The following is a 13706-nucleotide window of genomic DNA, read 5'->3' as shown; positions in this document are numbered from 1 at the left end:
GATAAACATAAAGGAGTCTTTGGAAGGAACAAATTTGCCATCACAAGGGCATCTCAATGAACCGGAGTAGCTTTCTCAGATCTTTGGGGGTGCCTGCCTCTCATACCACTCAGCAGGCTTCAGATTGATCCCTGTCACAACCAATCGTGTCAAAGCCCATTTTGGGTTGCCTCTTGAAGCAGGCAAAGGCCTGTTATCATCAGTTCAGTAAAAGATCAATCCAGCACAGAATGAGAACATAATCAGCCATTGATTGATCCGAGCTCCTTCAGAGACTGCTAAATTTCCCTTGTGAATGCTTTTCAAAGTGTTAAAGGTCGAGTTGACAGGATTTTTCATTTTTCTGCTAAAAATGTGTTTGTACATTTATTTCAAAATACAAAAAAATTTGCTAAAATTCTTAGAAATAGAGGTAATTCTAGTAACAGAATGAAAAATAATACCTGAACTAAATGACTGTATATTTTCATGCTATCGAATATACCAGCCAACAGGAGACTAAAATATGAACTTGTATGATTCTGTGCAGACATTATAATATTACAAAACAACAAAAACAAATGGAAAAAAGTAAAAGAGCAATCATGTATATTCTAAAATGATGAATGCATGCATTACAGCAGTAAATTTGAAAGACTGGGGTACAGTACTGCTCTAAAGCTAGAATGAAGGATTTAAACACAGACAGGGATTAACTTTACCTTTGGAAAAGCAAAGTAAATTTACTTATTTATTTATTGCGATACGGCGCAGAATAGGCCCTTCAAGCCGTGCTGCCTAGTACAAGCAGTGTAAGCCAGGAAATCAACAGATGAAGTAAGATTGTTTGGCAAGAGGAAATCTGCAGATGCTGGAAATCCGAGCAACACACACAAAATGCTGAAGGAACTCAGCAGGCCAGGCATCATCTAGGAACAGAGTACAGTGCAGTCGACGTTTTCGGCTGAAATGTCGACTGTACTCCTTTCCTAGATGCTGCGTGGCCTGCTGAGTTCTTCCAGCATTTTGTGGATGTAGTAATGTCTTTTATACCCTATTACCTTGAGCTTAAAAAACAACTTTCAGTGATGAAGAAATACACTTTTATATTACAATTGCATGACTGATTTCAAACAGCACTCTCACTTGCTGCTGGTTAAATACTACATTGGTCAGCCTTGGAGATCTGTAATATTATGGCCCTATAAATCTGCTTAGTGAATTAAATGCTCATTGTTTGGCAAGGTAGACGTGGCTTGTGGTCCCACATGACCCTGTGCTACTGGTATTCGTCTTGCAAAGCTCATGAGATCCACGTAGATTCACACCAAACAATTCATTTAAATGGAGCAGGAAGGTGCACTGCCAAGACCCAAACAAATCAAATAAAACACACACCTCTGTACTGGGTATAGGTATCAATACAAAAACACCACTTAAACTCCTGCTTGTAAATCAGGCACCATAATGGGAATACTCAAATGTATCATCACTTGCACGCATGTACATTCACGATATATACAAATCACTGTTGATACCACTTTGATAGATGAATCAGAGTATACAGGAGCGAGACAGAACGCCTGGTTGAGTGCTGCCACAACAACTTCTCCCTCAATGTCAATACAACTAAAGAGCTAACTGTTAACTTTATGGGTGGCATGGTAGTGTAGTGGTTAGCGCAACGCTTTACAACACAGACAACCTGGGTTCAATTCCCACCATAGCCTGTAAGGAATTTGTACGTTCTCCCTGTAACCGTGTGGGTCTCTTTTAGGTGCTCCAGTTCCTCACACAGTCCAAAGACATACCGGTTAGTAGGTTAATTGGTCCTTACAAATTGTCCCATAATTAGGCTTGGGCTAAATCAGGAGATTGCTGGGCAGCGTAGCTCAAAGGGCCGGAAGGGTGTATTCTGCACTGTATATCAATAAATAAGTGAATGAATGAATGTAGGGGATGGGGGGGGGGGGGGGGGGGATATCAACAGTGGAGAGAGTCAACAGTTTGAAATTCCTGGGTGATGACATACCAGATGACATATCATATTCAAGCATGCAGGGATACAAGAAGCTGCAGAGAGTAGTGGACTCAGCACAAATCAGAGACACATCCCTCTCCACCACTGGTAATGTCTACAGGAAGTTCAGCCTCAAGAAAGCAATGTCCAAAGATCCCACCGTCCAGGCCATGGCATCTTCTTGCAGCTACCACTGGACAGAACAGACTGAAGCCAGAAGTCCCACACCTCCAGGTTGAAAAACAGTTATTTTCCTTCGACCACAGGGTTCTTGAATGAACCTGCACAACCTTAATCGCTAACTTAATATACCAAAACTATGATCACTTTGATCACTCTCCACTAAAATTAACTTTTTTTTGTTTTTAGTTGCATTCTTTCTTGTAAAATGTGTGAATAATAATGATTAATTCATCTTTTTTCTCGTGAATGATGCTTCCATGATGCAATGTGCCCGTGACGCTGTTACAACTAAGCTTTCACTGCATTTGTGCATGCATGCCCTTGTTCATGACAATACACTCGACTTTGACCATTACCGGGTAGTTTATTGAAAACTGAAGATACTGAAGGCAGCTCCATTTCCTCACAAGTCGATTGAGAAACTCTTACATTAAAATCCTTATATTTTATTTTCTTTCTCTCTTTTCCCCCCATTGTTCAGGTAGCTTCTAATCTTGCCTTAAGTCACTTGCTGATGCTTCCTGAACAAGCGGCCATTCTCCACGTGCACGGAGCACACTGAGTCTCAAAATATTACAATCCAGCAACCTCTAGTGGAAGAGCTGGTTTTATCCCCTTTCCTCTGGGGGAGGGTAGAGTCCAATACTGTTCTTAAAATCATTCCCATTGGCATGATCTAATTCACTTAAGAACTCTGGCCTATACAGTATGTGTTTAGGTGCACTACATATGATACAAACCCTATATAACAGAGTCTGTTCTATATATAATGGGTGAAATTAATTTTTATGAGCTAAAGGATTGAATCTTATCCAAGAATGATTACAGATCATTATTCTGACTCGTTGCATATTCAACAAGCATTCGCAAAGAGACCAAAAGCCTTGCACAATTAGGTCAAACCGTATTCCACTAGGCATCGAGGCCACTTTTAGTTAATTTCTCATGTTCTGTAGAAGATTTAGGCTTCAAACAGGTGTTAAGACTACTTTTTACAGTTTGTGACGGCCTGATATTATTTAGTCCAATGTCACGGAGTTTGAAACATTATGTTCCAAGAGCGTAAATGATTTTCCTAGAGCAAAAATTGAACTACTCGATGAACTCAGCGGGTCAAGAGGAAAACGAACATATGACGTTTTGGACCATCACCCTGCATCAGTTCAGAATCAGAATTAATATCACCAGCATACGTTGTGAAATTTGTCTTTGCTGCAGCAGTACAATGCAGTACATAATAGAGAGAAAACCATGAATTACAGTATGCACAGTATACACACACACAAACACATATATCTATATAATATTTAAATTAAATAAGTGGCACAGAAATAAAAATGAAAAAAATCAGTAAAGAGGTAGTGGTCATGTATTCAATTTCCACTCAGAAATTAGATGGCGGGGGGGAAGAAGGTGTATCTAAATCATTGAGTGTGTGCCTTCAGGATCCTGTACCTCCTTCCTGATGGTAGCAGTGAGAACAGGGCACATCCGGGGTGATGGGGTCCTTAATGTTGCCTTTTTGAGGCATTGCTCAGGGTTTTTCAGCTCCACACCCACACCCCTTGCCCTGAACCTTAGAGGCTGCCTGATACCCAAAGATCAGGTCTGTATTTCCTCAACTGACTTGGACCCTCACCCATTTGTCTGGGTGAACTATTACCTGTCCACTCTGACCTCTAGCAGATACCTCCATCCACAACTTCAGCCCAAATAATTTCTTCTTATGAAGGCAGAGAGGTGCGAGTCCACAAGTAGAATCCATTTGATCGTATATGAGATTTAGGTTTTGTGTGGCCTAAAATTTCACTGCTGGGGAAGGGAAGCAGACTTGCACTTTTAAAACCAAGGGGATTCCTTTACAAGGGGCTATGCATTTTCCAGCACAGTCGGCCCTCCATATCCGTGGGATCTGCATCCGCAGATTGAAAATATTCGGAAAAAAATTCCTGAAAGTTCCAAAAAGCAAAACTTGAATTTGCCGCACACCGAGCACTATGCTGAATCCAAGCGAATGAAGTGATGTGCAGGAATACCCTGCTATGGCCTCCCACCATTTCACAGATCCTCAGTCTCTCTCCAGCACACGTTGTCTCAGCATTATTCACCTCACATCTCGTTTGTTCGCTACTTGTGCTGTGAGTGAGAGGAAGGAGTTTAAGGCTAGTAAGGGATGGCTGGCTAGCTATGTAAAGCGCTACAGCCTCAAGAACTTAAAAATTACTGGAGAATTGGCATCGGCTGATGCCGAGGCAGCATCAGCGTTCCCAGAAAAGCTATGATGGTTGTGTCTGCACTGAACATGTACAGACTTTTTTTTCTTGTCATTATTTCCTAAACAATACAGTATAACAACTATTTACATTGTATTAGGTATTATAAGTAATCTAGAGATGATTTAGAGTATACAGGAGGATGTACGTAGGTTATATGCAAATACTACACCATTTTATATAAGGGACTTGAGCATCCGCTGATTTTAGTATCTGCGGGGGGTCCCGGAACCAATCCCCCACAGATACCGAGGGATGACTGTACTACCATCTCCCACATTGAATGGCCAATGGAAGTGTTTTCATGCTTAAGTGATTAGTAGGGAAACCCAAGTTTTCAATTTCTAAACCCTATGCTATTTAATTATTCACTGCAGATCCAAGCACAACAACACACCTCTTCCCCTCAACCTCTACAACCTTTGGAAATCTCTACATTGCTTTATATCTGGCAATTTGATTGCATCCAAATGTTCATCACGGACAGCCATTTCTTCCAGCGATCCTTTTTCAAAGTTAACCCCCTAAAACTCCCTTTTCCCCTTCACGAAACCTCTTAAAAGACACACAAAATGCTGGAGGAACTCAGTAGGTCAGAGAACCTGAGGCCTCAACTGCTTATTTCTCTCGGGGGAGAAAGCAACAGACGATACTTTTGACCGAGGCCATTCATTTATTGGTCCTCTGTCTTAATCTCACATAACGTGCTTCAACATTAAATTTTTGTTTGCTCACACTTTTAAAGAGACTAAACAAATAAAAGCTGCTGTTGTAATTCTCCATGCTGAAAATTCCCGTTCATCTTTATTTTAGCAAGTTACCTGTGTAGAATTTTTGCAAGATGTCTCGCAACAGACACCGTTGCCCTCATCCTTTCAGGAGTTAAATGACTGTGAAATTCTCTTTAATAACCAGCGAGGCTGAAGTGTGCGGCATAAGACAAATGGAGTCGACACAGCTTCTGCTGGTGTCAGCAGGAACCTCAGCCTAACTGCTTGTTTGTGGCAAATGGGGTGAAGTAAACATCAAAGACCAGTGATCCAGAATAACCAAGAATTTGAAAAAAAAATTTTTAAATTAGCCATAAAAATAAAATTATGCAATGCTTTGTGTGAGAGGGTACCCGCAAAGCTCCAAAAGCCACTCTCCTTCCATTAGGCTGTGTTTTTAACAATCAAATTCTTTGTTGAGCACAATTATGACTCATCCAACTGAGGTCTTTATCAACAGCTCATGCTTTTATGCCTCTTCAGATACAAGTTGCTCAAAGTGACAAGCTCGTTTGCTTGCTTAGAGCTCAAACTGTAGTTTGAAAGGACAGCTATCATTTTTGAAGCATTTTGCTTTCAATAAGTGTTCAAAGTAAATAAACAACAAAAAAAACAACCCATCAATTCACCAAGGCATTGTGCAGAATGCATCCTTTATCATGTTGCTAAAAATGTAACCTCCTGTTCGCTCAGAATACATAGCACAGAAATAGACTATTCAGCTCAAACAGTTCACATCAGCCATTATACTCCACATGCTCTCTTCCATCCTTCCCCATACAATTATCTGCAAAGCGCTTTATCCCCATCTACCTCATACATTTATCAGGCTCCATCTACTTTAATCACCTCAACCAGTCCCCATGTAAGTGAGTTCTACATTCTAACCACTGAATAAGGAACTTTCTTCTGAATGATTTCTTGCTGACCATCCTGTATCGATGGCCTTATCAAAAGTTCAAAGTAAATGTTATATCAAAGTACATACACGTTACCACATACAACCTGAGACTTGTTTTCCTGTGGGCATACTCTGCAAATCTACAGAACAGCAACTATGTAAGATGATCAGTGAAAGATCAACCAGAGTGCAGAAGACGACAAACAATGCAAATATAAATAAATAGCAATAATGGGGCAACTGAGTGTAGTTATCCCCTTGTATTCAAGAGCCTGATGGTTGAGGGGTAGAAAGCGTTCTTGAACCTGGTGGTGCCAGGGCTGAAGCTCTTGTACCTTCTACCTGATGACAGCAGTGAGAAGAGAATATGGCCTAGGTGGCAAGGATCTCTGGGCCCCTAGTCTGTTCTCCCATTATGTGGAAACCCCCAACCCGGTTAATCTTGGGTCTATGCCCACTTAAGGGTGAAAAGGCACGACCTTTTCTTTCTTTTCTATCTGCTTAACATTGTGTTTATTTGGTAAATATTTTACGCATTCTTTCCAACACCTCTACATCTTTTTCAAAAAACAGTCAGAACTATAAATGGTTAAATTCCTCATGGAAAAGGTTAAAGCAAAATGCAGATTATACAGGATCGTCCTCTCAATGTACTCTTATGATTGAAACCTGCAGCCTTCCTGACTTACTGGGCTTAATAACTCAGTGGCTGTATCTAAAAGGAGCACTTGATCTCACCCATATTGCCGGGGAAAGGAGTGGGTTAAGGCCAGGAGCTGCCATTTAAAAGCAAGAGGAGAATCAAAAAGTGACATTAGGGTCCCAGTCACCCATCAATTAAACCCAGCAGCTGCTCGGCAAGCATCACCATTCTCATTTCTTTTTATTTTGGACAGGGCCAGTGGTGTTCTAAAAGGCAAAAGGGATGCTCAAAAGTGAAGCAAAGTAAATTGATTGGGCAGTAAAAAAAATTAATTGCCTGTTAATTTAGATTTGGTAACCATGACAGTAGATCATACAGATCACAATCTCATAAATGAGCTCAAGTTGAGCCCCGAGGCCTGTAACCTCCAGGCTGTAATCAAATTAAACTGTGAGAGACTGATTTAAAATAATAAATAAATAAAAGCTACAGTGCATTAATGAATCGCAGAACAAATTTAAATACGAGACCAGCCATCCATATTAAGGCACTTCACAGGTTCAAAGCATTCATCTTTACAAAACTTGGCTGGTGTAGGGGGATGGGGGGGTTTTGGAAAGGAGGTTGACAGAAATTAAACTGCACCTACCCAAGCGCTCGGCCAGGTTCATGTACACAGGGTCCACCCTTCGCATTGTTTTCACCAAGTCTTTTTTCCGGAATTTGATCTCTACTGTCCCCTCTGGCTCCAGTACACCACCTCTGATAAGTAAAACCCATTTACAGGCTAATTAAGCATGCAATTATTCAGGACATAAATTAAAAGTCATAACATCTCAGCATATCCTTTAAAAAAATACACCACTATAGTTTGGATCTCAATAAATAAAGACGTCACTCTTAGTTCTGCGCCGGGGGTTTGAGGTGCTCTGCTTCCTTTTACAAGTACCTTAGCTGCCCCCGGTCTTAGAAACGTGAAAATATTATTATTTCATAAGATTTAAAGGGCAATAATTAGTGGCAATTTCTGCTCAGTTTAAACTATACTCACAAAGGTTCACTGTCCTCTACAGAGGGCAAGAAGGACAGTGTTTTAAAAAAAAACAGGTAACTGTACTTGATTAAAGGAAGGCCTAAATTAAAGTTACCCCACCCCAAAAAAATCCATATTCATGGCATTAAATGGCAGAAGACTATCTGCCCCTGAAATGCATATTTTGAGTTTTACTATAGAGACACTGTGGTCATGTGACGATTTGACAGGGGAATGCTTTCGTCATTACAGATGGGAGGAGAGTAAAAAGAAGTTGGGGGTGAAGTTCAGATCAAAACAGGTTTCCATACAGGGATTTCATTGGATGTGGGAGGAAACTGCAAATAAAAAAGGCAAAAATCGCTCTGACTGCCTTTTATATTGTTTCAGTATCCTTGAGGATCAATATCGAGAGCTTTAGCAAGCGTGCATTGTGCCTCAAGTTACAAAGTCTTCGTATAGGTGTGGTGGATCCAAAGCAATATAAAACAGGTCATGAACTGGCCAACTTGAGAGCGGTTCACTGAGATCGTTGGTTACACAACTGAACTATCCACAATGTAATACAAGGGGACGAAAAAAATGTAAAGGCAAAAACAATTATGGTTAATTCCGAGAGATTTAAATTTGCTAGTATAATGTGGTGAAAGCATATAAGGCCAGTGTTCCTCATTATGTGGAGACATTCTGTGAAGTCAAACTGAATGAGCTTAATCCCAGGAGACTAACTTGAATTTAGTGATCCTTTCACAAAATAGCCAGACTATGGATTTGCAGGAAACTTCCACTGAGGGATAGAGAATGCAAAGAACATTTATGGAACTGAAGTGAGAACTATAACTTCCCCCTTCTCCCTCTCCTGGTAGTGTTGACCATGTGAAGGTACTGTCTTAAGCGCCCATTCTTCATATCATGTGTCATGGAAAATCAATTTTTGCTTTAGAAAGCTCCACATGAAATAAAAATGACTAATCCATAAGGGAAAAACTTCTCATTTCTTGGACTTCTGCTGTTCAGCAGCAATATTTTGTAAAAGCCTGAATCCCTGTCAATAAAAACAGCTGTAGTCATCTGCAATCAACTGAGTAACATCAGCGAGGGCTGGGAGAGTTATATGTTTTTTCAGTACTCAACTTCATGTCGAGCAAAAGGTTGGTTTTAGTCAGGTTTTGAGACACTGAATTAATTGCCTATAGTTAAAAAAACACTTCAGCACACACCAGTCTATGTCTTCCTCATTAGATATTCGTTTTAAGTGGGCGATGGGTAATGAAAGAGTTAACTAACATCATGGACAGAGTCTATTTCTGTACCTGCTTTCCTTGTCTGCGTACATCTCCATGTGCCTGGGGTTGATGGTGGTGTCAATGACGACCCAGGAGCCACCTCTCAGCTCTGCATTTGGGGGGATGTACACAAGCACAGGCTGACTGTACTCCCGCAACCCATCCACAATGTACGCACCAAACTTTAGCACTTGATCATACATGTCTGGAGGGGAAGAACAGAATGGTTAATTTCACAGGGATTCGCATCCTATCAAACCACTCATGCTGAGACAACGACCCTAGTGTTAATTTCTGGTAAATTTCATGGCTGATTTCTTACTGTCGTGGGTCACTGCTGGCCTGCCTCACTAAGCCCTAGCATATGGATACCCCCCAACTAAATATTCAGTGAGTTTTATAATTTAATTTTGCATTATCTTGATAATCTTTCCAGCTACATAAAAATGTGCAGAAGACCAATCCAAACGTATCTGTATGTGCTTTTTATCCAACTTGAATTGGACCTCCTAGGTCGTCTAGTAAAGAGTTTTTGCTAATGTCAATTTTCAGCATAGCGAGAACTGCGTCTAATCTTTTCCTACTCATTACACACGATTTCTGAGATGTTTTACCCACCATCCAATTGACTCCTTGCCGTGTGTGTTCAGTGAAGAATGGTGTAATTGTTTATTTTCTTCCTCCCTCCACAGCATTGCAACCCCCCTCTCATCCCCATGAATAATCAAAGTGGTGCGAAGGGAGAACGTTCACGCACACATCACAACATTCACTGACATGGAGTTATTGTGCCAAACAGTCTCACAGAGCGGACCCTTGCAATGTCTGTGCTTTATTTGCTGAAACTGTATAAAGGGACTTAAAGGCACATTATCATCAGTTTCCTTGAAAGAGCCTCCTGCACACTTTGAAGTATAAAATAGGGTTTCAACAAAAATGCTTCTGAAGCGTTAATAGAATGATTTATTAAACGTTTACTGTATCCGTCTCATAACCTTGTATCAATGTGTTGTCTCTCTAATGGGGCATTTTTATATAAATAATTTAAATTTATGAACATTATGTTTTTTTTCAGCTTATTATTTGGAAAATGCTCCTTCCTCTTGTATAATCCATATTCATAGCTTAGAAGTAAACATTGAAAACTAACGTGAGTGGAGAGAATGTAGAGTCTGCCTAAGCTGTGACTGATTGATCTTTCTAAGGAGCTCCAATGACATTCACATCAGACTGTGTGCACTGCTTTAACGGTTGAGGTTAAACTGCAAAACACTGCATCTACTGAACATACCAGTTACAGTAATTCCAAATTTTAACAGACTGGACTGTTCTAGCATTGCATCACCATAGCTAAAAGTTTATAAAAATTAGTCACAGCATACTATATGGGGTTTCACTACAAAGAATACAGAATAAAATTCTTTAAGAAAATTTACAACGGACTATTGAATTAACTCAGCAGGTCAGGTAGCGTCTGTGGAGGTAGAGGGATTGTCAATGTTTCAGGTCAAGACCTCCATCAGGACTCAATTGCAGAGTAGCTTGCCTGGTATTGGTTGTAACTGTGCTTTGCAAGTTCAGGTCACATACAGCTGACTGTGCAAGAGGTTTGACTACTGATTGGTCAAAACTGGTTTTATTCAACAGCTAAACTTAGTGCCTCATGACAGCATAGTAATCCACACCATGTAAATACTGAACAATATGAACCGTGGTCGAGGAGGTCTTGTGCTTCAAGTGGCCTCACTCTCCCTGCTGCAGTGAAATAGGGAGGAAACAGCTTTTTGCTGCAAGTGAATTTGAAAACATATCACTTTGATCTCTTTACCTTTCATTCCGCCAGAGAAACCACGCCAATTGGCAAATACCATCAGTGGGAGCCCTTCTCGATTCAGGTCCTTAATGGCTTGTGCAGTTTTGAAGGCAGAGTCAGGGAACCAAACTTGCCCGGCTTGCTGGATTATCTGTTCATGCATACCACAAGCACATGCAGTAATTGATCAATAATTACATATTTAAATAAATGAGGAAATGGAAAAGTCATGAGAAAAGTGGAGAGGCTAGTAAGACTTCGATTATTATGGTATCTCTTATAACCTCAACGTGTTCCAAAGTACTTTACAGCCAATGAAATGTAACTTAAGTGTAGCAACTGTTATAATGGAGCAAAACAGGATCCTAACTGAACAGTCTATAATGACTCACTCATCAGTTTTATTAACAAAAACATAACAAGAGGCACAGATTTGTATCCTGCATTACAAGTTCTTACATCCAGGTGCTCCTGCTTTTATATCAGGTCTTTCAAAGCATGTGCTAATTTAACAAGAAAATAAGTTGTCTTTCTATTTTCTGATTGAGTTAAATAGCAAATTTAAAATAGTAAGGTGTAACATGATCTGTTTTGACCTGGTGGGTGGAAAAATGGTGACATCATGAAATGGAAAGGAGCACGTCACCTGTAACATTACGGTAAAATAAGCTTGGCCATTTTTAAAAAATCTTAAGAGATTGAAGCAGGAATGTGCTAGCCAGCTCTTCAGGCTTGCTTCGCCATTAAACAAGATCATGGCTGGTCCACTATCTCTGTGCCAGGTAGATGGAATCTGGTTTGCATCACTTCTGTGGAGACTCTGAAGATCTCCACTTTTTCTTCCACGAAAGGTGCAGTAGTGTTATCATCAGAAGCAACATTTCATGCCATTCCCAACATTTTCTCTATTCACAATCAATTTTATCTTAATAATGTCCCCTGGATAGCTTAAGCCACATCCTGAAGCACAATCAGCAACTCTGAATGGTCCTTTTCTGTTTGCATTTCTTTTTGGATTCTGATGTAATTCAATTAATTTGCCAAGTCTGGTTATTACATAACTGTTACTGTGTCACTGAGCTACCTATAAATTAACTGCTGCCCTTCTCATCACATTGCTTACTACTCTTCAAAACTGTTTTGGTGCATCGGGAGGCCATGAAACATTATTATATAAATGCAACATCTTTCACTGGAAATTTATGGTATAATGAGAATCAAAATCAGGTTTAATATGATCATCATATATCATGAAATTTGTTAACTTTGTGGCAGCAGTACAATGTGATATGTGGTTATAGAAAAAACTGATTTACAGTAAGTATATATGCGTATAAATATCAAATAGTTAAATTAAATAAGTAGTGCAAAAACAGAAAAAAAAATGTAGTGAGGTGTGTTCATGGTTTCAATGTCCAGTGGGAAGAAGCTGTTCCGGAATCGCTGACTGTGTGTTTTCTGGCTTCTGTGTCTCTTTCCTGACAGTAACAATGGGAAGAGGGCATGGTCTGGGTGGTGGGGGTCCTTAATGATGAACGGCACCTTTTTGAGGCCCCGCTCTTTGAAGATGTCTTGGATGCTGCAGAGGCTAGTGCCCATGACGGAGCTGACTAATTGTACAACTCTCTGCAGCTTACTTCGATCCTGTGCATTAGACACACCCAACCCCCCCATACCATACAGTGGTGCAACCAGTCAGAATGCTCTCCACAGTGATCTGTAGAAGTTAGAGTGTTTTGGGTGACATACCAAATCTCCTCAAACTCCTAATGAAATATAGCCACTGTCTTGCCTTCCTTACAGCTGCATGAATATTTTGGGACCAGATTAGGTCCTCAGAGATATTAGCACCCAGGAACTTGAAATTGGTCACTCTTTCCACTTCTGATCCCATTATGAGAACTGGTGTTTGTTCTCTCGTCTTACCCTCATTCCTCAATGAGGATTGGCATGTGCTCCCTATCTTACCCTTCCTGAAGTCCACAATCAGCTCTCTGGTCTCACTGATGTTGAGTGCAAGGTTGCTGTGGCGACACTACTTAACTAGCTCGTATATCTCACTCCTGTACGCCCTCTTGTCACCATCTGAGATTCTGCCCACAACGTTTGTATCATCAGCAAATTTATAGATGGCATTTGAGCTGTGCCTAGCCACACAGTTGTGGGTGTAGAGAGAGTAGAGCAGAAAGCCAAGCCCACATGCCTAATTCATCACTGGATTTTTGTGGAGAGTGGATACCACTAGGGTCATTGTGCATCCAGCACTCATGCAGTGGAGAGAATCAGCAGCTTTAAATTTCTTAAGCTTTGACATTATCAGATGACCTGTCCTGGGCCACACAAAGATGCAGTTAGAAAGTAGGTGTGTCAGCATCTTTACTTTCTGAGGAGGTAAAGGAGGTTCGGCATGTCAGAAAGCACTCTAGCAAATTTCTACAGCTGCACTTTGAAAGTACCCTGACTGGTTGCATCATTGGCTGGTACGACAATTCAAATCTGCAAGAATGCATGAAGCTGCAGAGATGAGTGGACTCAGTCCAACATTCTCGTTCAGGATGAACACAGCTGAAACCCACAGTCACAGTCGTGGGTAAGCAACATCATATTAAGATGCTTAAAAAAAAAATCTATCGACACTCAGAATCAGTGGCTCCTGGATTGCAGACTCCCTTTTGGAAAAAGAAACTCTGAGTGCAGTTTCCTTTTTAGAAAAAGAAATCGAGGAAATTGTGCTGAGCTGCAAGTAAAACTGAAATGCAAAGGCTTTAGACCCTCACTCCCAACTATCCCTTTGGCGAATGTCTA

General features: G+C 40.5%; 1 protein-coding gene across 3 annotated transcripts in view; it reads right to left on the bottom strand.

Annotated features, from left to right (window-relative positions):
- The window catches only part of acaca (acetyl-CoA carboxylase alpha), a 276544-nt gene that overhangs the window by 34535 nt on the left and 228303 nt on the right, over nt 1-13706 (bottom strand). For all 3 annotated transcript variants that reach the window (XM_073053437.1, XM_073053439.1, XM_073053438.1), the window contains 3 exons: nt 10917-11052; nt 9116-9293; nt 7419-7531 (listed from right to left, as the gene is read on the bottom strand). In XM_073053437.1, the coding sequence (XP_072909538.1) occupies nt 7419-7531; nt 9116-9293; nt 10917-11052 (427 nt within the window). The remainder of the gene's footprint in view (nt 1-7418; nt 7532-9115; nt 9294-10916; nt 11053-13706) is intronic.

The sequence above is a fragment of the Hemitrygon akajei genome, chromosome 8 (genome assembly GCF_048418815.1).
Source record: "Hemitrygon akajei chromosome 8, sHemAka1.3, whole genome shotgun sequence".
Lineage (NCBI taxonomy): Eukaryota > Metazoa > Chordata > Chondrichthyes > Myliobatiformes > Dasyatidae > Hemitrygon > Hemitrygon akajei.
This window is presented reverse-complemented; position numbering and strand designations above follow the sequence as displayed.